The sequence below is a fragment of the Equus quagga genome, chromosome 16 (assembly GCF_021613505.1).
Source record: "Equus quagga isolate Etosha38 chromosome 16, UCLA_HA_Equagga_1.0, whole genome shotgun sequence".
NCBI lineage: Eukaryota > Metazoa > Chordata > Mammalia > Perissodactyla > Equidae > Equus > Equus quagga.
The window spans coordinates 10,226,830-10,254,518 of record NC_060282.1 but is presented as its reverse complement, the minus strand read 5'-3'; the positions used below and the strand labels follow the sequence as shown (position 1 = coordinate 10,254,518).

Below are 27,689 nucleotides of genomic sequence, written 5' to 3'. Positions count from 1 at the left end.
GAAGTCAGCAGAACCCAGAAGTAGGCAAAGCCCATTGAGACAGAATCTGGAGAAGTCAGCAGAACCCAGAAGTAGGCAATGCCCATTGTAATCCACCCTAAATCCACATTCACTGGTTCTTCTTTCTCAATCTTCAGTCACTGCTCAACCCCCTGTTCCTGGCTTCCACTCCCAACATTCTACTAGATTTGCTCCTCTAAAGGTGACCATGCTGACACCGTCATGTTGACAAATCTAATACATCCTTTTCAGCCCATTAAACCACTAGAACAATCTGTAGCATATGGCATGACTGACCATGGATTCTCTCTTAAATCTCTCAAACGTCTTGGAAACAGTAATTCTCTCCTCATTCTCCCTTATAATATAGTCTATTCCTCTTCATCTCTTTTACGGCCTTTTCCACTCCATCAATGGTAATACAACCCAGGTTCCCACCCCTGACCCAGTATTCCTCATGGTCTTCCTGATGACAACTGTCATGTTCATTGGTTTAACCAACCCCAGACTCTCATGACTCCCAAACAATAACACCATATCTGACCGACCAACTGAACATCACACTCCTGTTTCCAAACGCTGCGAGACTTAGCACATTCAACATGGCCAAAGCTGAATCCGCCATATTTTCTCTCGCTCTCTACTCCTCGAGACAGCTTTTCTGCCTTCTTTATGCCTAAACTCTATTAATGTCATCACCATGTTAGCATCAGATGTGAGTGTGACACCAAGCATCAAGTCAAGGTTAACTTAGAAATTAACCTAAATTATTCTCTTAAACCCTCTGCGTCATCAGTGGCCAAACCCTGCAGATCATAACTCCTAGATTCCTCTCACATACGCCTTGTTCACTCTATGCCTATTACCATCATTCCACTTCAGTTCTTATCACCTCTTGCGTGCAATATGGCAATAATCTCCCATTCATCTCCCTATTTTGAGAACATAGGAAGTAAGGAAGAAAGGAAAGAAGGATGGATAAAAGGAAGGGAGGGAGGAAGGAAAGATTTTTATAAATGGCTCTGCCTCTTCCCTTTATTTACTTTTCCTTCCATTCCCTGTCCTTCCTTTCAATTCCTTTTCCTTCCCTTTCCTTCTTTTTGCTTACTTTTGGAACAACTAATTCCTAAAGCCATTAGGAGAGGAGAGCAAAGAAAGAGTGGAGAGGCAAGGGGTAGCTATGTTGGACCAGGATACAGTGTTGGAACCCAAATAGGACGAGAAAAGCATGCGGAGAACTGCACGGTGCCGGAAGTCAGACCCCAAGCAGTGAGGGGGCATCCTCGGGTAAGGGTGTCTGGCACGGGTGGAGGAACCCAAGCCCAGGGAGGAAGGCAGCCCTGCAGAGAAGGATGGCGTGTAGGAACCTGGGCAGAGTGGGAGGAGCTTTTGCATCACAGACAGCCAACCGTGGGGTGTCAGAATCTGAGAGTCGCCAGGATGACAGCAATATGGAAAGGCAGCCTGACTTGAGGAGTCAGAGCCCAAGTAGGGTAGGGAGGGCACCCTCACATGACACCTGGCAAGAGATATCAGAGACCACGAGAGTGAAGAGGGAACCCATGTGGGAGGAGAACCAAAAACAAGGTGCCAGAGCTTGGGCAGGGCGAGGAGGACATCCACCCAGGAGGGCTGCTTTGCAGGGGAATTTGGAGCACAGACAAGGTGAGGAAGGCATCCATGCTGGGGGGACACGGGTGTAGGATATCAGAGGTTGAGCAGGGTAAGGAGCACATGCCATGGAGGGGCCACCCAGAGCGGGGATGTCAGAGCTCAGATGGGTTGAGAAGGAAGTGAAGAAGCCAGCTGAGAAGCGGATCCTCTGACAACAGCTGCCCCAGCTGATGCCACGGGTCCGAGAGGAACCTCCCAGCCAAACTCTTCCTGAATTCCTGACCCACAAAACCATGTGGGGGGAAGAAAATGGTTGAAAGACATTAAGCTTTGGGGTAGTTTTCTCGCGGTAACAGATAACTGGCACTGTAAAGCAAAATGAGCTAAGAAATGAACAAAGTTCACACAGCTGCTTCACGGGGAATTGGGAATCGAAACCAGTGCTGCCCCGCTGAAAGGCCTCTCTGAACTGGTACACTAGAAGGTCTCTGCCAATATTAGCTATTGATTACCAATATATCATCACCATCATCATCACCTTAAAATTCTCAAGTTAAAGCTTTGTGGAATACGACTGCGGTGCTCTAAGTACAAGCAGATGCAGTCACACCCACCTGACAGGTGGGCCCAGTGCAGGGCGTGCCTGTAATTCATAGCACTGCACAGCTGGAGAGAGCCAGACCAGCCTGGAGGAAGGTGGGAGGAGGGAAGTTAGAAAGGCAGGGGTTAGCGGCCGCCAGGTGGCTGAGTGGTTAAGTTTGCACGCTCTGCTTCAGCGGCCCAGGGTTTTGCCGGTTCGGATCCCAGGCATGGACATGGCACCACTCATCAGGCCATGCTGAGGGGGCATCCCACATAGCACAACTAGAAGGACCCAAAACTAAAATATACAACTGTGTACTGGGGGGATTTGAGGAGAAGAAGGAGAAGAAAAAGAAGATTGGCTTGTTGTCAATCTTTAAAAAAAGAAAAACCAGAGGTTAGATGTGAGTCAGCAATGGAGTGAGTGTCATCTCTCCTCCCAACAAAGTGTTAATTCAAAACACCAGTCACCACAAATGGGTCCATATCCTATACCTCATGATGACATCTCATTATGGGGTATACAAATATAAGCAGGGTGGGTAGAAGGGAAGAGAGAACCCAGGGGGCAGCATGAGAGAACAAAATCTGCATCTTTGGGGTGGGCCTGGTGGTATAGTGGTGAAGTTCACACACTCCACTTTGGCAGCCCAGGGTTTGCAGGTTCAGATCCCAGGTGTAGACCTACACACTGCTCATCCAGCCATGCTGTGGCAGCATCCCACATACAAAATAGAGGAAGATGGGCACAGACGTTAGCTCAGCGGCAATCTTCCTCAAGCAAAAAGAGGAAGACTGGCAACAGATGTTAGCTCAGAGCCAATCTTCCTCACCAAAAGAAAAAAGAAAAATAAAAAAATCTGCATCTTCCACATCAGGAAGTCAATAGACAATGCCTAAAATGTCAATATCAAGAATATTAAGAAACAGCGATAAAGCATGGTATGAGTACATTATCTGGTAATACGTAGCAGGAAAAAGAAGCAGAGTCTACTACAGTCACCTCTGGGAGCAGGACTTACGGTCTGAGGGCACTGACAGACAGCTGTTTCAAGTACAGACAGCACTCTGGCTTTCTAAACTATGTCTTTTATTACTTTGGTAAAAATACTAATTATTAAAAAGATGAATATCCAAAATGTACAAGGACAAATAAACACTTTTACATATTCCAGATTCTACTACACAGGTGAAGGAAATTCAGTAACTTCACATCTTCAAAAATAATCATATAAGCAAAAAAGGACAACATAATCACTATTGCTATTAAATTAGTCAAAGTATAGACAAAATTGTTAACTATATTGGCAAGGCTATGAGATAATTATACTTTTCAGCATTCCATCTGTCAACATATAAAATAGTCTTTTAAGCGGTTTTTTTTCCCCTTGGTCCAGAATTTCATTTGGGAGGAAAAGGTCCCAATCAAATATCTCCAGTGGAACCACAGGCAATTTGCACAAAGCTGTTCAGAACAGTTCTACTCACAATAGCAAACATAATTAAAAACACTTGAAGCACTAAGCCGCAAGGAGCTATTTAAAACACACCAACATGCTTGATAATTCAATCATTAAATTATAAAAATGTGGACTCAGTCACTGTATGACAAATGCATATGAAACTACATATATAAATATAACTAAGTCTATGGCTCTATGTCTGTATGTTTGTTTTACATTGGCAAAAAATGTTAGATGGACATTATGAAATGTGAAAGATATATTTGGGATGGTCTTACTTAAGATGGAGCTTAGCTGGTATTTCTTAAGTTTACTATGAGAGACTCTGGAAGACATTTTAATTATGTTTTTCTTTCATATAAGAGAAGGCTGACATTTGGAAGACTCCAACAGGTTAAAAAATTCATATATTTTTAATTTTTCTGTAATTTTGTAGATGAAGGACTCTCCAAAAGTTCATTATATTTTCTGAAGTGATGAATCTTAATTTCTCTCCTACTTGGCCTACAGCTAAGAGCTTCAACCACGTTTGCCATCCTAAAGAACCACTCTTGCTGGACTAGCCGGGCTTGAGAAGGCCTCCCCTGTGGAGGGAGGCAGACACGCCTTCCTTCGACTGAGTCCCAGTGCCTGTCTCCCGCTCTGAGGTCCAGATCAGTGTCCCACAGGGTCTGAAGGTCACTGACGCTGATTTCCCCAAGGGGAGAGCTCACACCATCAGAAATCCCACCTCTCCTTCCAGGTTAGGGAGGGTAAGGAGGAGGGGTGGAAAAAGAAGGCACTTTATTCTATCTGGATGAATCCACAACAAGGAAAAAAGAAAAAAGGATACTAGCTATTTTTTGCCATCTAGCAAAACAAGTAAATAAACGAAAAAACAAAAATACAACTTACGTTTAAAATTATACTGAGATTTACTCAAGTAGGTGGGCTGAGTATGTGTATCCATTGGCCTCCTCTTTCACCTCAAATATTTAAAATGAAACAGAAAAGTTCATATCTGCCAGCAGATAACATGTGTCCTCCTTCCTACTGCCCATTCCCTCAAACGCATCCTCAAACTAGCCTGCGCCCGGTGCATCCACATTAGAGCTGCAAGACGGAGCACCAAAAGGGAGTGTCCAGGTAAAGGCTGACGTGGACTGTGCACTCCAGTTGGCAAAGCTCAAAAAGACAATAGTGGCAATGCTGCCCTCCAGTGGCAGATGACCTAACGTACAGGAAAGACAGACATTTCCACATCCTTTCACATATTTTCTTAAAAAAAACAAATAACAAGCCCTGGACAAGCCAACCGAGAGTTTTAGTTATTCCTTAGACATTTTAGATTGACATTTTACAACCACAAACGTAGACACAGAGTAAATTTGGTTATTCCATTTGCTCACATGAGCACGCAGGGCTGTAGAGTGGTAGCTGGGAGAGATCAAAGAATCCATTTCCAACGCAGAAGAATGGCAATGATGGAAAGAAGCATCTCAATTCCAGCACTGAGGATGGGTTTGGGGACTTTGATAGAGATGATATTCTAGGTTTGGAGGATAAAAATTAAAAACTTAATGATGAATATTTATGTCTTTGTTTATATATAACCTTGATAGTCACTGAAATGTCAGTTTCTGCATTAGGAGGCAAATAGGCTAAAATCCACTGTAACTCAAGTAAAGTCCTCCTGATTTTAGCCATTAGCAGATGGGCATGAGGTGGAGAGAGCAGCTTGCCAGCCTCTGCTGCACGCCCCTGGGCTCTAAAGTAAAGCCTGCCAGTCAGGATGCCCTGCCATGCACACGGAGCTCACAGGAGCCCCGCCAGCAGGGCAGGGGAATGGATGTGGAAACACAGCTGCCTGGCTGCAGAACAAGCCACACCAGCCACCCAGCCAGCCAAATCCTTTGTGATTATAATCAGACATCAAGTCACCAGACATTTAGAGAAAAATAAAAGCACAAAATAGAAGCCTGCAAACTAAAACAGGACACCTCCCAGAGTGCAGAATAACAAGACAAAGAGGTTCAAACAAGGGATGCAGGTTAAGAGGCATGGAAGATGAATCTAGCACAACCAAAATCCACTTAAAAGATGTCCCAGGGGAGATCAGAGAAAATAGAGAAGAGGAAAATTATTGTAAAAGATAGTTAGAGAAATAGAATAAATAAGGGAAGAGAGAGGGAGGGAGGGGGGGAGGAAGGAAAGAAAGAAAAAGAGGGTGAAAAAAATGTCAACCAAGAATTCTATATCTGGGAAAACTATCCTCCAAAAATGGTAGAGAAATTAAGGTATTTCTAGATAAACAATAACTGAGAGAGTTTGTTGCTAGTAAATCTGGCCTACAAGAAATATTAACGGGAGTCTCCAGGCTGAAATAAAAGGACACTAGAGCATAACACAAATTCATATAAAAAAATAAGGAGCATCAGTAAAGGTAATCACACGAGTAAATATAAAAGGCAATGTAAATTTATTTTTTTGCTCATAGCTATCTTTTGTCATAACTGATTGAAAAGACTGCAAAAAGAAATAATTATAAATCTATGTTGGTGGGCACACTAGAAAGATGTAATCTGCGACAATAGCAGCATAAAGGAGGGCAGGAAAACAAAACTATATAAAAGCAAAGTTTTTGCATATTATTGAAGTTAAGGTGATATTAATTTGAACTAGATTGTTATAAACTAAGGTATTAATTGTAATTCCCAAGGTAACCACTAACAAAATAACTCAAAAACATATAGCAAAAGGAAAAACAAGGAAATTAAAATGGCACACAAGAAAATATCTGTCTAACAAAAATGAAGGTAGTAACATAGAAACAGAGGAAGAAAATAGACAGAAGATATGTAGAAAACAAATAGCAAAACAGAAGACATAAATTCTACCTTATCAGTAATTACATTAAATGTAAATGGATTAAGCTCTCCAATTAAAAGGGAGAGATTGTCAGAATGGATTTAAAAAAAAAAGATCCATCTATGTGCTGTTTAAAAGACACACACGTTAGGGGCCGGCCCAGTGTGTAGTGGTTAAGTCCGCATGCTCCACTTCGGTGGCCTGGGGTTCATGGGTTCAGATCCCAGGAGCAGACCTACATACTGCTCATCAAGCCAGGCTGTGGCGGCCTCTCACGTACAAAATAGAGGAAGACTGGCAACAGATGTTAGCTAAGGGCTGATCTTCCTCACCAAAAAAAAAAAAAAAAAAATACAGAGACACACACACACTTTAGACTCAAGACATAAACAGTTGGAGAGTTAAAGGATAAGAAAAGTTATACCATGCAAATAGTAACCAAAAAGAGAAAAAAGAGCTGGAATGGCTAGACTAATACCAGAGAAAACAGACTTTAAGACAAAGATTGTTACTAGAGACAACAAAGAGTGTTTTATAATGATAAAAAATTAATCCATCAAGAAGATAAAACAGTTGTAAGCATATATGCACATAAGTACAGAGTCTCAAAATACATAAAGCAAAAAATGATGGAATTGGAGAGAAATAGATGATTCAATAATACTACCTGGAGACTCGAATACTCCGATTTCAATAAGGGATAGAACAACTAGGGAAAATACCAGCAAGGAAACAGAAGATTGGAACAACACTAAAAAATACCAGCTAGACCTAAAAACGTCTTTAGAACATTCCGCCCAAAACAGCAGAATACTCATTCTTTTCAAGCACACATGGAATATCCTCTAAGACAGACCAAATGTTAGCCCATAAAACAAGTTTCAGTAAATTTAAAATGACTGAAATCGTAGAAAGTATGTTCTCTGACTACAGTGGAATGAAACTAGAGATCAAGAACAGAAAAAAAGTTGGGAAATTCACAAATGTGGAAATTAAATGACTACCCCATACAACCAATGGATCAAAGAAGAAATCACAAGGGAATCTAGAAAATACTTTGAGATGAACTAAAACAAAAATACAAAATACCAAAAATGAATGGATGAAGTAAAGTGGTGCTCAGAGGGAAATTTACAGCTGTAAATGCCTACAATAAACACAGAAGAAAGATCCCAAATCAATAACCTAACTTTCTACCTTAAGAAGCTAAAAAAGAGTAAACGCAACACAAAGCAAACAGAAGGAAGGAAATAATAAAGATTAGAGTAGAAACATAACACAACAGAGAAAATTAACAAAATCAAAAGTTGGTTCTTTGAAAAGATCCACAAAATCGGCAAACCTATAGCTAGACTAACCAAGAAAAAAAAAGACTCAAATTACTAAAATCAAGAATGAAACAGGGACCTTACTACTGACCTTACAGAGATAAAAGTGATTAAGGGAGTAGTAAGAACAATTGTATGCTAACAAATGAGATAACCGAGGTGAAACAGACAAATTCCTGGAAAGACACAAGCTACCGAAACTGACTCAAGAAGAAACAGAAAATCCAAATAGGCCTATACCAAGAGATTAAATTAGTAACCAAAAAGTTTTCCTTAAAGAAAAGTCCAGGATCATATGACTTCCTGGTGTATTCCACCAAATAAAGAAGAATTAACAACAATCCTTCACAAACTCTTCCAAAAAACAGAATAGGAAGAAACACTTCCCAATTCATTTTCTGATGCCCATATTACCCAGACAGTAAAACCAGACATAGATATCTCAAGAAAGGAAAACTAAAGGCAAATTTAAGAACAATTATGCTTCTAGCGGACAAAACGGAGAGTTGTTCAACTGGCATAAAGTTTAGTTATACACGATGCTCTACCGTCTAATTGTATACTGTATAACATAGTACCTAGCTAACAGTACTGTATTGTGCACTTCCAAATCTTCTAAGAGGGTAGATCTCATGTCAAGTGTTCTTACCACAAAAGGTGGGGGGGCAAAGACACATAAGGAAACTTTCGAAGGTGATGGATATGTGTATTATCTTGACTGTGGTGATGGCTTCATGGATATATGCACATGTCCAGATTCAACAAACTGCATACATTAAATATGTACAGTTTTCTGTATATCAATTATACCTCAATAAAGTGATTTTAAAAAAGAAACAATTGTGCTCCAAAGGACACCATCAAGAAAGTTGACAAGAAAACTCACAAAACAGGAGAATATATCCACAAATCATATATCGGACCAGGGTCTAGTCTCCAGAAAATATAAATAACTCTTACGACTCAACAGTAAAAAGACAAATAACCTAATTTAAAAATGGGTAAGGTTTTTGAACAACCTTTCCTCCAAAGAAGATATAAAAATGGTCAATAAAGACATAAAAAATGCCCAATCTCATTAGTCATTAAGTAAATGCAAATAAGAACCACAATGAGATACCACTTACACCCACTAGGATGGCTACTATCAAAAATAAATAAATAAAAACAGAAAATATCAGGTGTTGGCGAGGACATGGAGAAATTCGAGCCATCATAAATTGCTGGTAGGAATGTAAAAAGGTACAACTACTTTGGAAAACAGTTCAGCAGTTCTTCAAGAAGTTAAACACAGAGTTACCAAATGACCCAGCAATTCTATTCCTAGATATACACTAAATTAATTAAAAACATACGTTCACACAAAAATTTGTATAGTAATGTTCATAGCAGTTTTATTCATAATAACCAAAAGTGGAAACAACCCAAATGTCCATCAACTAATGAATGGGTAAAAAAGAAAATGTGGTTTACCCACACAATGGAATATTATTTAGCCATAAAAAGGAATGAAGTACTGATACACATTACAATGTGGATGCATCCTGAAAACGTTACGTTAAGAAGTCAGACACAAAAGACCACAAAATTGTGTGATTCCATTTATGTGAAATGTTCAGAATGGGAAAATCTATGGAGGCAGAAAGTACAGTAGTGACTGTTAGGGATTAGGGCAAGGGGTGAATGGGGAGTGAAGGCTAATGAATACGGGGTTTCTTTTGAGGTGAGGAAAATGTTCTGGAACAGGATAGTGATGATGGATGCACGACCTTGTGAATATACTAAAAACCACTGAATTTTATACATTAAACTGGTGAATTTTATGGTTTATAAGTTTCATCTCAGTTATAAAAAAACTAAATGATTCAAATATTTCAATTAAGAGACATCTTGAGAAAAAAAGTACATTTTGATTCCTTTTTTACATGATAAATTTGAGATGCATTAGAGAGATTGAATGTAAAATATTAAATCATCAAAATTAGAACTTAGTATAGAATATATTTGTATTCAGAAACTATAAAGAAAAAGATTAACAAATTTACGTATATTAAAATGTAAGGGGGCTGGTGTGGTGGCACAGCGGTTAAGTGCACACGTTCTGCTTCAGTGGCCCGGGGTTCGCCGGTTCAGATCCCAGGTGCGGACATGGCAACGCTTGGCAAGCCATGCTGTGGTAGGCGTCCCACATATAAAGTAGAGGAAGATGGGCACGGATGTTAGCTCCGGGCCAGTCTTCCTCAGCAAAAAGGAGGAGGATTGGTGGCAGATGTTAGCTCAGGGCTAATCTTCCTCAAAAAGAAAAAAAAGAATCTAGGTTTAAAAAAAAAAGTAAGACTTTTGAATGATACCAGCATAACTGAATTAAAAGAAAAGTAGTAGACAAGAGAAAATATTTATAAAATATATAACAAAGGATTAATATAGGGAATGTATAAGAGCACATAGAGAAAAGATAAATCAACAGAAAAGTGACCAAAAGATATGAAGTAGTAACTCACGTAAGAAAAAATACAAATATTCAACAGACATTTGTAAAGTTATATGGAATCTCAATAATAATGTGAGGTGTGAATTTCTAAAATTACAAAACAGTGTCTTCCTATGCTAAAAAAAAGATTGCTTATAAAAAGCATTAGCAAAGTTGTGTGAAAATGAGTGGCAGCACGGACTATCAGTACAAGCGTAAATTAACATTACTTTTTTGGAGAACAATTGGCAATATTTTTCAAAATACACATATTTAAACCCAGGAATTCCATTTCTAAGTATCTACCCTAGAAAAAATCTACACGTGTACACAGAGTGAAATGTAGAAGGATGCTCATTGCAGCCGTGCAAATTATAGCAAAATGCTGGAAACCACCCAAACGCCCACCTGCAGAAAAATGGTTAGAATCGATCTGTTACATAGCCCCCACCTTTCCTGGAGACCAAAGAACAACGTAATTCCAGGGAAGAAATTAATTTTCAAAATAATACTCATAGTACCATCCCATTGATACAAAGCAAAATGAAACAAAAGTACCTTCTACACACCAAATTGTTAACACTGCTACGTCTGCGAAGCAGGCTGGGTTAGGAAGGGGTGAAGTGGACCTCCAGTTTTGAATTTATGCACCATGTTATTGTTTGAAGTTTTACAATATGAATTAAAAATCAGGGAGCCAGCCCAATGGCATAGTGGTTAAGGTCGTGCGCTCCACTTCAGTGGCCCCGGGTTCACAGGTTCAGATCCTGGGCGCAGACCTAGTGCTGCTTATCAAGCCACGTGGTGGCGGTGTCCCACATGAAATAGAGGAAGATGGGCACAGATGTCAGCTCAGCGACAATCTTCCTCAAGCAAAAAGGAAGACTGGCAACAGATGTTAGCTCAGGGCTGATCTTCCTCACCACACAAAAAATACTAACAATAATAATAAACAAAAGACTTAAGCTAAATGTTAATTTGAAAAGTATATCCATTGTTTAAGCAAAACTGTTTAAATCTCATTTTAAATCTCAATTTTAACTCATAATAAAATATAAGAAGAAAATCCTTACCTTCCAAATTTTCAACTTTTTCAATGTTGTTTAAAGCTAAATTCAAATATTCAAGTTTCTTGAGTTTACTAACATTTTCTGAAATATACAAATAATGTAATTAATGAACCTTCAAGATAAAAGACATTTTTACATAACCTATTATGAAAATGATAAAGAGAATCTAAGGATTCCTATGGTTATCAAAACCATGTTGCTTTTTCAAATCTACTCGTGTACATCATTGTCAGCTGCCCATGCAGCATCCATTTCTCCCTCCGTCCTTCCTAATGGACCCATTTCTGCTTTGTCTTTCCCAGCCCCAACTCCAGGCGGTTAGGCCTAACCAACCTGGGCCAGTGCATCGCAAGCCCATGTCCCTTGCTAGTGACAGCTCAGGAACCCAGGCTTAAGTCAACCAGCCCACGGCCACCTCCTGGCAACCGTGTGATGCAGGAGAAGGCGTGGGCACCAAGTGCTCCCAGTCAGAGGAGAGGGAAAGATCTATACTCCGTGCCTGGGGACTTCTTCTCTTTCCCTGCCGCGTGTTAAAAAGGAAGGAAGGATTATCCTAATTGATGCTCACAATCATTTTGCAACCATGAGGGAACCAGCTAGGATGAAGCCCACTGTGGCTGTTGGAGCACAGAGAAGGAACCAGCCAGCCCTGGAGACTGGCTTATCTCTAGACTCAGAGCTGGGTAAGCTACTAGATTTCCTTACTTGGTAAGCCACATGGAGTTATGCTTTCCTTTACTCGAAGCCCAAATCATCCCGAGACAAGATTATCGTTTTTAATGAATATGAAAACCCACGGTAGGGAAAACATTAAGCATAAATAAGTGAAGGAATTGCTGTAGGATGGGGCCTTTTAAAAGCAGCTAATAATCCCATAGCTAACACTGCTGAGTGCTTTTATACACCATGGAATTTTCTAAGCATTTTGCATATACTATTTCATTTAATCCCCATAATCACTCTATGAGGTAAAAACTACTGTTGTCTCCCTTTTACAAATGAGAATACTGAGGTTCGGAGAATGAATCCACTCGTGCGAGGTTAAACGGTAAAGTCAGGACATTTGACTCCAGAGCTTGGCACTAAATCCCTACATCACACCTTCAGAGAACAGCCCTTTCTAAGAGGACACGGATGCGGAAAACCCTGCTCAGGAAAGCGCATTTGGGGCAGCCTCGCTTCAATAACATAACACCTCCTTTGCCCACTTTTCAGGGATATTATGAAGACAAAATATGATGATTTATAATCATCACCCTTATCACCACTAATATTTCATCTAAAACTTACAAAATATCGTAGATTCGTTCCCATAGACCTGAGAGGGACAGTTCACCTCAGTTTACTCATTTTTTAAAATGCGGATTTTGCAATAAATTACTAAAGTTTCTCTCAGCAATTCGATTATTCTAATGCTGATGTTTACAAAAGGTTGTCTAGGCAACCTCTGAGCATTCGATGGTCAAAGAGCTGTAGCGCTCCACGCGCCAAGGGTGATGACACACAGAGGGTCCAGTCCACATCCTGAGCAAAAATACCCACAGTTATTATTGTTAACATTGCCAGCTTACTATAAATACCTCTTCCTTCCCCACGTCTGTGATACGTATAACCCTCTAAATGTGGAAAGAACTATCTAGTAGGAAAAAAATAGTAAGATTAGTTTGGGAAGGATTTCTTAAATTACTCAAGAACAATGGGTGAAATTCATCAGGAAAAATAAAAGGCTCTATAAAAGTGGAAATGCACAGAGCCTGTTGGGCAGCAGGAAGCGAGTCAGCGTTCTAGCCAAACCACCCTGGAAGCCGCTGTCACCAAATGCCAGTCCCACACACTTGTAGGGCACCAAACCCCTCCCCAGTTCAAGGAGCTCTACCCAGGCCTGGGACCATTGGGAAGTGTTACAAAGGCAGACTCTGGGAACCCATCCCCACAGGATCTGAGTCTGTAGGTCTGGGGGGTGGCTTGGGCCCCACGTTAGCAGGACCCCGGAAGGTCCTCAGCCCACACCTGGATCAACACTACGCAGAGCCCTCTCCCGGCCCATGTGTATCTCCCAAGGAGGAACAGAGCTTCTGCAAAGGCAACCGCTTTGCAAACTTCTACCTCAGTGGCACCAGAGCAAGTCTGGATCCTAGAGAACTAGTTTCACTTGCTAAATAAGTGCCTAAATGCCTATGGGTGGAGCAGCATTGAAAATTCCCATTAATAGGATTTAAAAGAGTGTTTAATTTAAGAATACTTTGGAAGCAAAAATTTAAGCTTTCTCACAGCTCTGAAAAGGACTGAAATACTATGCTACTAATGAGTAATTGTGATGGACCCAGCTGTGGAGACGAAAATTTCGGGAACTCTTTTAGATCTCTACAATTAGGAAGGCTCTTTAATGCCCCCAAGCATGAAAGCTGGTGGTTTTCTCTAATAGCCTTTTTAATTGAACAATGTGCCAGAGTTTCTAATTTCTGGTAAAGTAAAAGACGCCGAAAATAATTCTCTGCAGAAATATAAAGAATTTTAATAAATCTTCAAAAAAGTGATGCAAATTCTAGGCTTTTTGCAACCCTAGAGCCAATTTTCAATTATCCACCAAACTAGAGGCAACCACATCGCCAGGGTTTCTCAACCGCAGCAATACTAACATTTCGGGCTGGGTAATTCTTTCCTGTGGAGGGGCCGTCCTGTGCATCGCAGCGGGATTAGCACAGTCCCTGGTGTCTGCACACTACATGCCTCTAGCAGCCCCTCCCCAAATACACACACACTTGTGACAACCAAAAACGTCTCCGGACATTGCCAAATGCCCCTGTTGAGAACCACTGCACATCACGATGGAAAGTTAAAATAGAACCTTCAAAGCTGACCTCTGGGCTCCGGCGCCAGAACCCACGGGGGCTGGCACTCATGCTGCCTCCTCAACCCTGACTCCATCCCTTTTCCTCCGGCTCTGTGCGGTTCCCCCTCCTGCTCCCAGCTTCACCTGGCTGGCCCGGGGCACCACAGGGTAAGTGACAGTATTAATAAGAGCAGCAGAAGCTCTCATTTAATGAGTGAGCAAGTGAGCAAATGCTCAGCACATCATCTCCTGTAGTCCTCATACCACTCTGCGCGTTGGCGTTATTATCCCTCTTTTACAGATGGCAAGACGAAGACTGGACAGGTTAACTGACTGGCCTAATTTCACTCAGCTTCTAAGTGGCGGAGGCAGGGTTCCAAACTGGGTCTACCTGACCTCAGGGCCTGCGCCTGCTCTTACCACTAAAAACACTGTTGCTTTTCCCAGGGTTGGGGGACACTCCTTCTGTTTCCAAGTGGCAGGACCCCCATTACAGTGACTCCCCAGACCTACCTTCTCTCTGCCCCAGAACTCATTCTTCTGGGGATGGGGGGACAGCTACCAACTTATCTGATGGGTGAACTGGGAGAAGGAACTGGGCATGCCCAGTCCCACCCTCTCTCCTGGCTTCTGGGATCTGCCTGCGGGCACAGAGTGCATAGTCTGGACCTCCTCCCGCCACAAATCAGGCGCCGGCCCAGAAGCCTGCGGTGGTCCGGTTCCTCAGGTGACCCGGTGCACAGGTTTCACTCTGGGGGCAGCAGCAGGAAGCCTACCTGGGTGCAAGTTTAAGCCGCACCCTCTGAAGAGTTTCATCAGCTATTACGCTGATTTACTGATCTTCATCCCCCTGACTCCTGCATTCACCTCTCGCTTCATTCCAGACTGGAGCGGGAAACTGGCGTCACTGTGGAACCCCCTCAGTACCCAGTATGGAGCACAATGCCTTGCACATATACATTCTCAACGCACAGGGCTGTGCTGGCTATCTAGGCTGTGGTGATCTGACAAGGACTTACTCCACTCCTACACAAGCCTTTCAGTTTCACAGTGATGTAAACCCAAGACAAATGCCTGGATTACATCCTCCTCCCTTTAAACTTTTTAAAAATCAAGTTATAAATGAGCAGGTCAACCAGTGCGCTCCAGCTGGCCTTTAACTGCTCCTCCCCTCTCCTTGATGGCGATCCCCAGGGGCAAGGAGACTGACCACAAGTGGAAAGCTTCAGGGAATGTTCCATACACAACTCCTGAGGGACGGCTGCGTCTATCCGGGTAATTCTGTTTCAGCTATTGTCTTCCTCTAAGAATGACACTGCCTTTTCCAAACTTCTCCCACTCAAAATGTTAAAGAAACCATGAGAACAATGTCCTGAAAACTTACCAATTTTTCCTATGAGATTATTTTGAAGGTACAGGATTTTTAAATCCCGGCACCATTTGTCGATATGTTCTAGTCTCTCTATTTCTTGCTGATGCAAGGAGAGTTCCTCCAGGGAGAAAATCACACAGTCATTGTGTTCAGCATTCCGTCTAATAAGATCTTCTGTGACTGAAAGAAAATTCGTTACATATTAACATCTCCGTCCCCATGTTCATAGTCAGGTTATCGCATAACTAATGTAGTGGGCTTTCTTTGCAGTTAAATGTCAATTCTCTGGCTCCAGCGATTTCCAGAAGGAAAGCGATCAGAGAAGTGCTGCCTCCTGCTGGCCTTTTTGTGATGTCACGCTGAGTCAGAGGGAAGACATGATGATAAACAGCTTCGTCTTTTTTGTGCTGGATCGACACATACTTTGCTTTATGGATACACACAGAGTTGATGGGTGATGACAATGAGAATGTTGATATGGAATCTTGTGGTGGTATCACGTTGAACTGGATGAGACCAGCTAAGAAATCCAGGACAAAGCAACTTGCTACAGAGAGGCACAGTTGGGCTGACGGAGGGCAGAAATACGAAAGCACCTCCCACCATTCAAAAAGGAAAGGCTCATTCATTCATTCCACTGATATTTATTCATTTAACTGAAGTTGAAAAGAAAGGAGAGGAAGAGTCTAGATTCTGCATTGCAATCTTATAAAGCAATCACCACTTGGTCTGTTTCCAGGAGGAATAAAAGCTGCTCAGAGGAGGAGGGGTAATCAGGGTCCCCGCCCCTCTGACAACAGTCCTGTGTAGCACCGGGCTGGCCTGCCCCAGCTGGTCAGAACCAGGCGATGAGGACAGCACCTGGGCACCAGAGACAATACCCTGGCCCATGGCTGGAGCCAAGAACAGGACACGAGTCCTCTTCATGGGGTGCACTAAAATCAGCGACATAATGACAATGGAGAAGCCCTGCATTTCCCAGCGCTATTAAAAAAATTATTAATCCATCTGAACCCTCACATTTTAAGTGGAATGTAGAAATATTTCATGTCCACCCGAAGAGCTAAGAAAGACTCATTTATTGCCATTTTCAAGGCGCCAGGCACTGTCCTAAATGCTCTGCATGTATTAACATATGAGTAGGTGCAATTATTATCTACAGTTCTCAGCTGAGGAATTGAGGCACAGAGAGTTTAAATAACTTGCCCGAGGTCTTGGTGGTAAGTGGTGGAGCCAGGTTTAAGTTTAGGAGTCTGGTGCCCGACCACATCCTCTTAACCGCTATGCTAGACTGCCCCCACCATGAGCAAATAAGAGCCTCTGGAGCTTTCTCAGGCTTCCTAAGTGTGCAAGCCCCTCCAGCTGGGACAGTTCTTCACGGCACCTTCAGCTTCCTCGCTTCTACGCCACATCCTTACAAGTGGAGTTTGCCCTTTTCCTACATGAAGACATGTGTGAACTTGATCATCTGTGTGCAATTAGCTGTACCCTTTGCTAGTTCTGGTGGTAGGAGATGGGGCTGCTTGCAATGACAGTTCTTTGGAAGAAGGACAAGAGAGACGTAGAGGTTGAGAGATGAAAACACCATATACGGGCAATGCCCCTGCTGCTCAAAGCTTTGGCTCAACTAACAGGCAGCAAGGGCTGTGAATGGGTCCTGGGGAGTGGCAGGTCGAGGGGGCTGGAGGATGGCTAAGAAGGCAGCCGTGCTAGCCCTGGCTCGCCGAGTTCCCGACTGTGTGCTACACTGCGCGGTCTCTGGATACCACTATAAGAAGCAAGATGACAAAAATCACTATGAGTTGACAGGGGTGGGGAATAAGGGGACCTCCCTTAGTATAAATAATTTACACACATGCACGCACACACACAAGGGAGAGGAGAGACTAAGAGTTCATTCAGCACAACAAGGAAGGTTGCCCAACGGCAACGATGACACACGGTTAGCATAGATTAAAAGAAAACGGAGAATCACAGAGCAAGGGAGAGCTGTGAAGGTCTGGAATTTCCCAGCAGCCCTTTTCTGAACTCTTGTATATTAAGCAGACTGCTGCGCAGCACACTGTTTACAGCACTCAGGAAATTGTTGCTGCACAATCCCACGTCACCTGTAATGGCAAGCATCAGTGCAAAACCCAGGGTCCCTGCGAAGAAAGGTGTAAGAATTCCTACAGGGGGAATGGAGATTAGAGTGCTTCACGCTTTCCAATAGGAAAGCATGTGGCAGTTTTATGTACTATATAATTTAGACCAGACATTCTGTAACTCCAAGGAGCACTGTTCCCCTTTAGGAAGTCCCACTCCAAATAATACAGCCCTGCATTTCCCAGAAATCACTCCAGGATTGGAAAATGCTTTGGAAGCATTAACATGTCATCATAAGACTGTTTCAAGAGAGACGGCATTACAATGCCTATCATATAGTACAGGAGAAGATGCCCAGGCACGATATGATACATACCTCTTTCATGTCCTTATTTTGGAAAAATTCAAATAGCAAAATACAGGGTTCCGATGAATTCTGAGAAGGGTCCCACCCATAGAAGCTCACCCCAGATCCACACGACCGGAGGACTGAGGGGTTGAGGGTGAAGAATATGGACAGTTTTAACTACACATTCACATTTATCTCATTGCTGCTGAAGAATCCAAAGGCTTAACCCAAACTGACAGCTAGCCCAGGCTTCTTTTCAATCCCTCACTGTGATGGGGTTCTCGACAACTTGAGGGAGTGTCAATAAAATGACTCTGCGGGGTAGCGGGTAAAAGGCAGAGGAGAAGGTTTCTGCAATATGGGAGGTTGTCATGCTATGCTTGTTCGCACAAAGCTTGTCTTTGCATTGGGCAAAGTTCTAGAAATTCCCAAAGCCAACAATTTAGTGCTGAGTCCTTCAGGCTTTATATCATGTTTCATAAACAGCCCTGTACCTCTCGCTGGATTAGGAAAAAAGAATCAATAATATATGTTTATGGGGCAGATTTTGCAGAATTTTTAAACGTCTTGAAAGACTTAGCAGATACATCTATGAAACTGAGATTTAATAGAAATGAAGGGGTTACAAGCAGGTGAAGGATACCTCTTGTAGCATTTAAACTTTTTTTTCTTTATTGTTTTCAATGGAAACTTTTAAAAACAGGATTACTAATTTGCCCTGCTGTTTTTTTTAGTGACTCAGGGTCATCATAATGAGCTTTGGTGGCCATACAGCACCCTAATCCAATGATACCCTTGCGGCAATTTACGTAGAGAATGCTATTTAAAAACAGGGATAAAAGTGCTACGGGCAAGGAGAGTTGTAAACAGAAAGTACAAGTACAAAGGAGGGAGTGATCAGTGCTATTGAGTGACAGCAGGGAGGTCAAAAGAGGCATCCTGGACAAGAAGCCTGAGCTGAATCTTGAAATGTGAGTAGATACTTGCCAGATAAACAAATGAGGAAAGGGCACTCCAGGCCAGAGTGCGTGCTCTGATGCGCTGCCCAGTTCCTCCTTCAAAACTGAAGGATGAGTTCTTCTAGCTGCTGGGAGTTCTGCCAGCACGCAGCCCTCAGCTGCCCACCTTCTTCAGAAGTCTCCTCAGCTGAACAGACACTGCAGCCAAGGTCATGCCCCTTCCCAGGAAAGCCCATATCCAGTGACTGGTGCATGCGGAGCTCTAAAGGCCCAGCTGTCTTATCCCAACTTGGGAACATCAGACGGTCCATTCCAAGGTTAGAGCTCCTTCCACATTTCCAGGTTGGTTGGCTAAGGCCTTTGTTAAGATGCATCACAGCCCAACCTCCCTCTCTGCCAATCTTGCTTTCTTCTCTACCCACTCCAACAACACTTCCCAATAAACCTCCTGCACGCAAATCTCCATCTGAAAGTCTGCTTCCCAGGGAACCCAGCCAGGAAGAGCTGATAGCAGAAGTGGTACATGAAAGCAGATGCTCACTAGGATGGGACTTTGCAGTTGGATCCTGCCGCCTGAGTGGCAATGAGGACACCATTACTCGTGGTAGGTGGAGCACAGATAGTGCCTGGCACAAGGTAGCTGTGCGAAGTTTAACACCTGCGCTGGTGTTGAAAAGAAATGGGATCTTAGTCCATTCGGAATACTACAGGGGGATTATAAACAACAATTTATTTCTCACGGTTCTGGAGACTGGAAATCCAAGATCAAGGGATGGGCAGATTCAGTGTCTGGCCAGAGCCCGCTTCCCCCTTGGTGGCAATCTCCCATGGTGGAAAGGGCACTCGGGGTTTCTAGGGCCTCTTTCACAAAGGCGATAATCCCAGTCACAAGGGCTCTGCCTTCATAACCTTATCACGTCCCAAAGGCCCCACCTTTCTAATCACCTTGAGGGTTAAGATTTCATCATAGGAATTTCGGGAGCACGCTAACATTCAGTCTATAGCAAATGGGATAGTGATGGAAGGGAACGCACTAGTAACTGTGACACGTCAGGCACCAGAGGAATATGGGAGAAAGGGTAACTTAGAGCACCGTCGTATTGAGCCTGCTGCTAAAAACAATTGATAGGAAAGGCTGAGAGTGACTAATCAGACATTAAAGCCAAGGGTGAAAACCAGGGTACTACATCAGTAGCATATGAAGAGGTTTTTTTCCTGAAACCAGAGAGTAGAGAGGGCAAAGAACCAGGACCAGGGCTTAATCTTAGAGTAGCAAAGACTTCAGGTTCCAGACGTGATGGAGTCATAGGGCCAGGATTTAACTTCCAGCCTAAAATAACTAAAATCCAGACAAAACAGGTCAAAGTAATGTTCAAAAAAAATCAGACATCAAGAAATCTAAAGGCAAATTAGAAGGTATTTTGAACAGAATGAAACATGAAAAAAAAAAGCATATCAAAATGTGTGGGATGTGGCTAAAACATAACTTGGATAACAATTTATAGAACCAAATGCCTATAGCAAGAAAGAAAAAAGATCTCAAAAATCAGCTTTGTTTTTAAGAAACTAGCAAAAGAACAAATTAAACCCAAAGTAAGTGTAAAGATTACACCACCAATGAAATGGAAAACAGAAAAGCAATAGAGAAAAATCAATAAAAATTCTGTAAGAAAATAAAATTGGTCAACTTCCAGCCAGACTGACCAGTAAAAAGGAAAGACATAAATGACCAATATTAGGAATGAGAGAGTGACATGATATAGATAGCACAGATATTAAAAGGATAATAAGGGAGTAATGTACATAACTTTATGCTAATAAAATCAAGAACTTAGATAAATGGGAAAACTCCTTAAAACACATAAACTACCAAAGTTCACTCAAGAAAACACAGATAACCTGAACAGCTCTAATTGTGAGAAAGTAATTGAATATGTAGTTAAAAACCTTCCCACAAAGAAAACTATAGCACAGATGTTTCCACTGATAAATCCTACCAAACATTTAAGATAATATAATACCCAGTATACACAAATTGCTCTAGAAAATTTAAGAAGAATACTTCCTAAGATATTCTATAAGACCAGCTTTACCCTGAGTCCAAAACCAGACAAATACATTACAAGAAAAGAAAACTACAGACCAATGTTCCCTATGAACACAGATGCGAAAATTCTAATAAACTTTTAGCAAATCAAATCCAACAATATCATAAACGAATAATACATCATAACTAAGAGGGGTTTACCCCACGTATGCAAGGCTGGTTTAACATTCAGAAATCCATGGAATACACAATATTAAGAAAGCAAAAAAAATAATAATACCAGTAGATGCAGAAAATGCATTTGACAAAATCCAACATCCATTCCTGACTAAAAAAAAACTTTCAGTAAACTAGGAATAGAAGGGAACTGACTCAATTTGATAAAGGGCATCTAGAGAAGGCCAACAACTAACATCATACTTAGTAGACGGAGACTGAGTGATTTCCTCTTAAGATCAGGTAAAAGGCAAGGATATTTGTTCTCACCACTTGAACACTGTACTGAAGATTCTAGCAAAAAGGCAAGAAAAAAAAAAAAAAGGCATCCAGATAGTAAAGGAAGAAGCAGAATTATCTCTATTTGCAGATGACCCCATTGTCTATGGAGAACATCCAATGGAATCTATGTAAAAAGTAACTAGAAGGAATAACAGAGTTTAGCAGGATAGAAAATCTACATGAAAAAAAATCGAATATATGCCTATATCCTAATACCATTTACAATGGCATCAAAATACAAAACACTTAGGAATAAATGTGACAAATATGCATAAGCTCTACCCGCTGAAAACTACAAAAAAAAACACTGCAGAGATATATTTTAAAAGACCTAAGCAAATGGAGATATGCATCTTGTTCATAGGTCAGAAGACTCAATATTGTTAAGATCTCCATTCTTCCCAAATTGAGATACAGATTTAGGACAATCCCTGTCAAAATCCCACCAGATTTTTTTGCACAAATTGCCAAGATGATACTAAGATTCATATAGAAATGCAGAGGATCTAGAATAGCCAGAACAACTTTGAAAGAGAACAATAAATTTGGAGGATTAATACTACCTGATCTCAAGATTTATTATAAAGCTACAGTAATCAAGACAGTGTGGTATTGGCATAAAGAAAGACAAATAGACCAATAAATCAGAAAATAAAACCCTAAAATAGATCCATACATATACAGACAACCGACTTATGGAAAGGTGCAACAGAAGTTCAATGGATACAGGACGGTCTTCAACAAATGTTGCTGGTACTACTGGATTTCCACATTAACGAAAAGAACTTGAATCCACATCTCACATCACATTCAAAAATTGAGTGAAGTGGATGATAGAATAATGTAAAGTCTAAAATTATAAAACTTCTAGAAAAAAAAAGCTATGTGAACTTTCGTTAGGCAAAGATTTCTTAGATATGATGCCAAAAGCAAAAACTATAAAAGAACAAATTTCCAAGTTTGGCTTCAAAACTTTAAACATCTGCTCTTTGAAAAACACTGTTAAAGAATATGAAAATACAAGCCATAGATAGAAAATATTTGTAAATCATAAATCCAATAAAGGATATGTCCAGAATATATAAAGAATTCTTAATTAGTGATAAGAAAACAAACAAATCAATATAAAAAACGGGCAAAATATTTGAACAGATGCTTCACCAAAGAAGATACATGGATGACAAATAAGCACATAAAAACACGCTCACCGTGCTTAACCATTAGGAAAATGCAAATTAAAACCACAAGGAGATACATTAAACATCTACTAGAGTGGCTACAATAAAAAAGACTGACACTACCAAGTGTTGGTGAAGCTTTGGAGGAACTGGAACTCTCATACGCTTCTAATGAGAACCCAAAATGCTACAACCACTTTGAAAAACAGTTTGAGAGTCTTTTTAAAAGGTAACCATAAACCTACCATGTGAACCAGTCCCAAGTATTTATCCAAGAGAAAAAGAGAAGTGTAAGTCCATACAAAGAGATACGTACAAACTGCATGCTTCAGATTCATGTGTATTAGCCCCAAACTGGAAACAACCCAAAGGTCCGTCAACAGGTAAACTGATTAACAAATTGATGTATATCTATACAATGTAATGCTACTCAGCAATCAAAAGGAATAAACTATTGAGACACACAACAGCATGGACAGAGGTCAAAATAATTATTTTGGATGAAGCCAAACCCAAGAAAAGTATATTGTATGATTCCACTTATAGAAAATTCTAAAAAATGCAAACCAAACTATAGTGACAGAAAAGAGATGGGTGGTTGCTTGGAGATGGGGTGAGAAAGGGAGGGAGGGATTACCAAGGGGCACAAGGAAACTTTTGGGGATTATGGATATGTTTATTATCCTAATTGTGGTGATGGCTTCATAGTTGTACACATGTCAAAATGCATCAAATTATACAATTTAAATATGTGCAGTTTCTTCTATGTAAACATGATTTTAAATAAAATATATAAATGTAAATTTGTTAAATAAAAGAGAAGCAGAGCTACAAAGAAAGTTAAAATCCCAGTCTAGGCAGGTCAGCCACATAAAGGTCAGAGCCCCAGGCGGAAAGAACCGGGCCCTGACAAAGGGATAGGTAAATCTGGGTTGATTCATGCCAACATCTTGAATCCACAGGTGCCTGACCCCTCAGAGCATGCAGAAATGGCTCCCCCCTCCCTATTAAGGGCTAGTACTCCCCTATGCAGAACAAGAGCTCCCCTCAGGATCTGCATGCACGTGCCCTCCCAGCCACTTACTTGGTCAACTACGTCTAAGTCACAACGTTATCCGGCCAGGGATGTGCTGGGCCTGATAAGGGAGGAAAGGGACTCGATCTTGAAGGAGGTCCAGATCCTAACCGATGGATCCCAGCATGAGGCAGAAGTGCCCGTGTGGGAATGGATCTCATGGGCCCTGAATCAAGGAGGGAGGAACATAAAGTCAGATAAAAGAGAGTCTTGATTTAAGAACACTCTCTAGGAAGTCAAAGATTTCAAGGACTCTGGGAGGTGTTGCAAACAGGCTGCTAGGGTGGTGCCCAGAAGCATGGAAAAAGTGACAGTCTGTGCTATATGAGATAGAAATACTAAAATTTCTGTGCAAACAATGGAAGAATTGAATAAAAGGCTCACAGAGTGTGTATAGTGGAGTGGATAAATTATGAAAGGCTGGAAACCTAGGCAATAATTATGTCCCTGGGGAGGGCCCAGAGGTCACACCATCTGCTAAAGCAGTAATGAATGTGCTGGTGGCGTAGGGGAGGAAGACATTTCCTCCACCCACTCTAGGTCCTTCTGGCTAGGGTTACAAATTAAATTCACATGAGACAGAATAACAGGAGAAAATTAAACAAAGCTTCATAACATGTGTACATGGGAGAGACCCAGAAAAACTGAGTCACTCACCAAAACGGTGGAGGTTCTCATCTTAAATACCATCTTCAGCTACAAAGGAGGATGTTGGCAGTTGGGGGAGTCAGTTACGGGAGATTTCCAGAAAGGCACAGTAAACAGGAGTAAGGTTATTATTCAGATTTAAGTCCTTGCTTTCTGCATTGATAAGAGTTTCTAGAGATAAGGTCATCCCCCCCTCTTCCTGGTACAGAGAGGGAGACACCTTTACAGATGGAGATTTCCCTTACAAGTGTAAATGTCTCTTACAAAGGGTAACTTCCACTTTTCAGAGTTTCTCTCGTGTCTGCAGTTTTTTAAAGTAACCAGCCCCAAATAATCCTCATGCCAAAGAGACACATTTTGGGGTGGCCAATTCTGATCCCCCAAGGTGTAAAGGGCACCAGCACCACTCAAAAGTTCCATGGTGGCTCTCTTTTGGAGGCCAGGGCTGACCACAGGAGATGCTGTGACAAGTCGGGACTAAATGATAGAAACAGGGATGACAGACCCCAGAAACAATGAAGGCAGGCAGCAGCACTTAAATTCAGAAGTTAGGTGGATAGATGTTTTAAAATGAGGGACAAGGCTGGCTGGAGCGACAGCCAGTGGAGGTCTTATCCACGGAAAGCTCTGGAAATGGCTAACAGAACATGACAATCCTAAGGCCAACACAGATGGGCAGCCAACAGAGGTACAAGAATGACTCAATCTCTACAATCTAAATACAACAAGGAGTGAGGAACAGAAGGCTAGAGACAATCACCTCAACAAAAATTCACCATTTCTTGCCCAGTGTCCACACCTTAGCCAGGTTTTGGACTTGAAACTAGGGTTTCCAGATTTAGCAAATAAAAATATTGGATGCCCTGTATTTTAGCTGATAACCCATTGACAAAAAGAGAGGCTGGGTTCCCCAGGGGGAAGGCCTCTGCAATACCACAACGAGAGTACATGGCGTGGTTCCTCCAATCCTTTCCAAAAGAACTGATGGCCATTTACTTGAGTAACAATACACTGGGAGAACAGGAATACCAAAACATGGTGAGGCCTGTGGGACACAGGCTTTGAAGTGACATTAACACTTGGAAACACAAAGCATTCTCAAGGCATTCTTTTTAGAGTGGGGACATGTGGAGGCAGGTAATAAATGAGTCAGACCCACCTCCAGCTTACAGTGAGCCTGTGGGTCTGTTGATCCTTTAACAAATGTTGAAGAATATTTGGGTTGTTTCCATTTTTTTAGCTACTATGAAAGTAGTTGCTATAAATATTCATACACAAGTCTTTGTGTGGACAAAGGTTTTCATTTTTCTTTGGTAGTAGCTGGGAGCAAATTGGGTGGGTCATAGGATAGAAGCAAAATTTTCAGTAATTTTTACTACTGTTTGTCTAATTTTTTGTTTACTGTTTTACAGAACAGTGTGAGAGAAAATAGCAGTAACCGGTTTAGGATTGGGGCTCAACATTCACAAATCCACCCTCTACCACAGACTATCAGCTCTTCCAGGCCATCATCTAAGGACAGTCTCTGGATTTAAAATATTAATTATGACACTTTTACAAGTTGAACTGTACAGAACCGTCATTTGGGGAGGTCAAAAACGGTGTTGGTATCGGAATGATTCAAACTAATAAAAATGGTTGCTTCTAATACAAGTAACTATTAATCTCATCACTTTGCACATTCTCTTGGTGTCATTTTAAACAAATACTGTCACAACACTCACTATGTTTGCAAAACAATACTATTATTGCCTCTGTTTTGGAGACGAGGCGGCTTAGCCAAAGGCGTGAAGTCACTCACACGGTCTCACAGCCAGCAGGTGGAGGAGGCAGGCTCCGGAGTCAGCTGCCCTGCCTCCCAGTGACTCTGAAGACTGCAGCTCTGAGACAGAGACTACGAGCCCACCCCACACAGCAAGCGAGGAGGTGCAAGGGCCGGCCCGGGGCTGTCGGACGCCAACCCCTGTACTGTCACTACCCCTTTTCATCATGCCCAGGGTCTTTCTCACCCGCCCCTCCACGCCCACTCCCGTTGAACGGATGCGGAGCCTGGCCTCTGCCCCGCCAGCCGGAGAAGGACCTGCCTCAGCAGGTCTGCAGAGGACGAAGAGCCGGGGATGGGGTGGCGGCGGCCTGGAGGCTGGCGCCGAGGGCCCCGCGCGACCCAGGATAACTCCTGGAGGGGGGAAGATCGAAGGCAGGGGTGCGAGGGGGGCGCTTACTCCGGCCCATGGCGCCTCTCGGGTTCGCGGGCACGGGAAACTCGACGTGGACCCGGAGACTCGGCTCCCGCTCCCAGTCACGCCTCCGCGCGTCCGCACCGGGATTCGGGAGCCATGGCAACGGGGACGCTACGGCGGCCGCGCGGGACCAGGCGGCGCTGCGCTTCCTGTGCTCCGGGGGAGCAAGGAGGCGGGACTCCGCGGTGGAGGAGCTCCCGCAGAGGAGACAGGAGCAATCCCCAGCCTAGACGTCGTCCTCTTCCATGTCCGCATCCTCGGCTTTCTGGAGAGCGATTCCCTTTCCCCGAATCAGCTGGCCAGGCTAAACGAAAGAACCACAGAGCGCTCTTGCTTCCTAATGGAAGCTGCCTCCTAGGCGTGCCTCTTGCCCTGCCTCTACTTTTCCCTCTTATTTTAACATCTTCCAGAGTCCGGAAATCTGGATTTGACCCACACTCCATACACGAGCAGTGTCACCTTAAACCTCTTTAGCCTCCATTTCCACCCCTGTAAGGTGAGTAATAATAATGACCTCAAAGGATCTTTGTGAAGCTTTAACAAGACGATTTCAGTGAAGGAAAGACAATGTTTCAAAACAGCTCAGTGTTGGGGCCGGCTCCGTGGCCGAGTGGTTAAGTTCGCGCGCTCAGCTGCTGCGGGCCAGGGTTGGGATCCTGGGCGCGGACGTGGCCCCGCTCGTCAGGCCACATTGAGGCGGCGTCCCACATCCCACAACTAAAAGGACCTGCAACTAAGATATACAACTATGTAAAGGGGGGTTGGGGGGCATAAAGCAGGAAAAAAAAAAAGATTGGCAACAGTTGTTAGCTCAGGTGCCAATCTTTAAAAAAAAAAAAAAACAGCTCAGTGTAAAGGTTAGTTGTCATTGTTAAATTCCATCTCTTTAAAGTCACTGCCCAACACCAGTCAATTTGCTGCTAACAAGTTTTCTAAAAACACTGCCTATTATCCCCTCAGGGTGGGTAATCCCTACCCACCACTTTCTTAATTATAAAGTATAAGAAGTATATCTCCTAAGGCTCCTTCTG

At 42.4% G+C, this 27,689-nt stretch overlaps 1 protein-coding gene across 5 annotated transcripts in view; it reads right to left on the bottom strand.

Moving 5' to 3' along the window:
* DNAAF11 (dynein axonemal assembly factor 11) overlaps positions 1–26,744 on the bottom strand; it is a 101,482-nt gene extending 74,738 nt beyond the window's left edge. For all 5 annotated transcript variants that reach the window (XM_046641583.1, XM_046641582.1, XM_046641581.1 and 2 more), the window contains exons 1-3: positions 26,641–26,744; positions 15,592–15,759; positions 11,378–11,455 (exon numbers count right to left, since the gene is read on the bottom strand). In XM_046641583.1, the coding sequence (XP_046497539.1) occupies positions 11,378–11,455; positions 15,592–15,759; positions 26,641–26,650 (256 nt within the window). In that variant the 5' untranslated portion in view covers positions 26,651–26,744. The remainder of the gene's footprint in view (positions 1–11,377; positions 11,456–15,591; positions 15,760–26,640) is intronic.
* Positions 26,745–27,689: the final 945 nt, after the last annotated feature.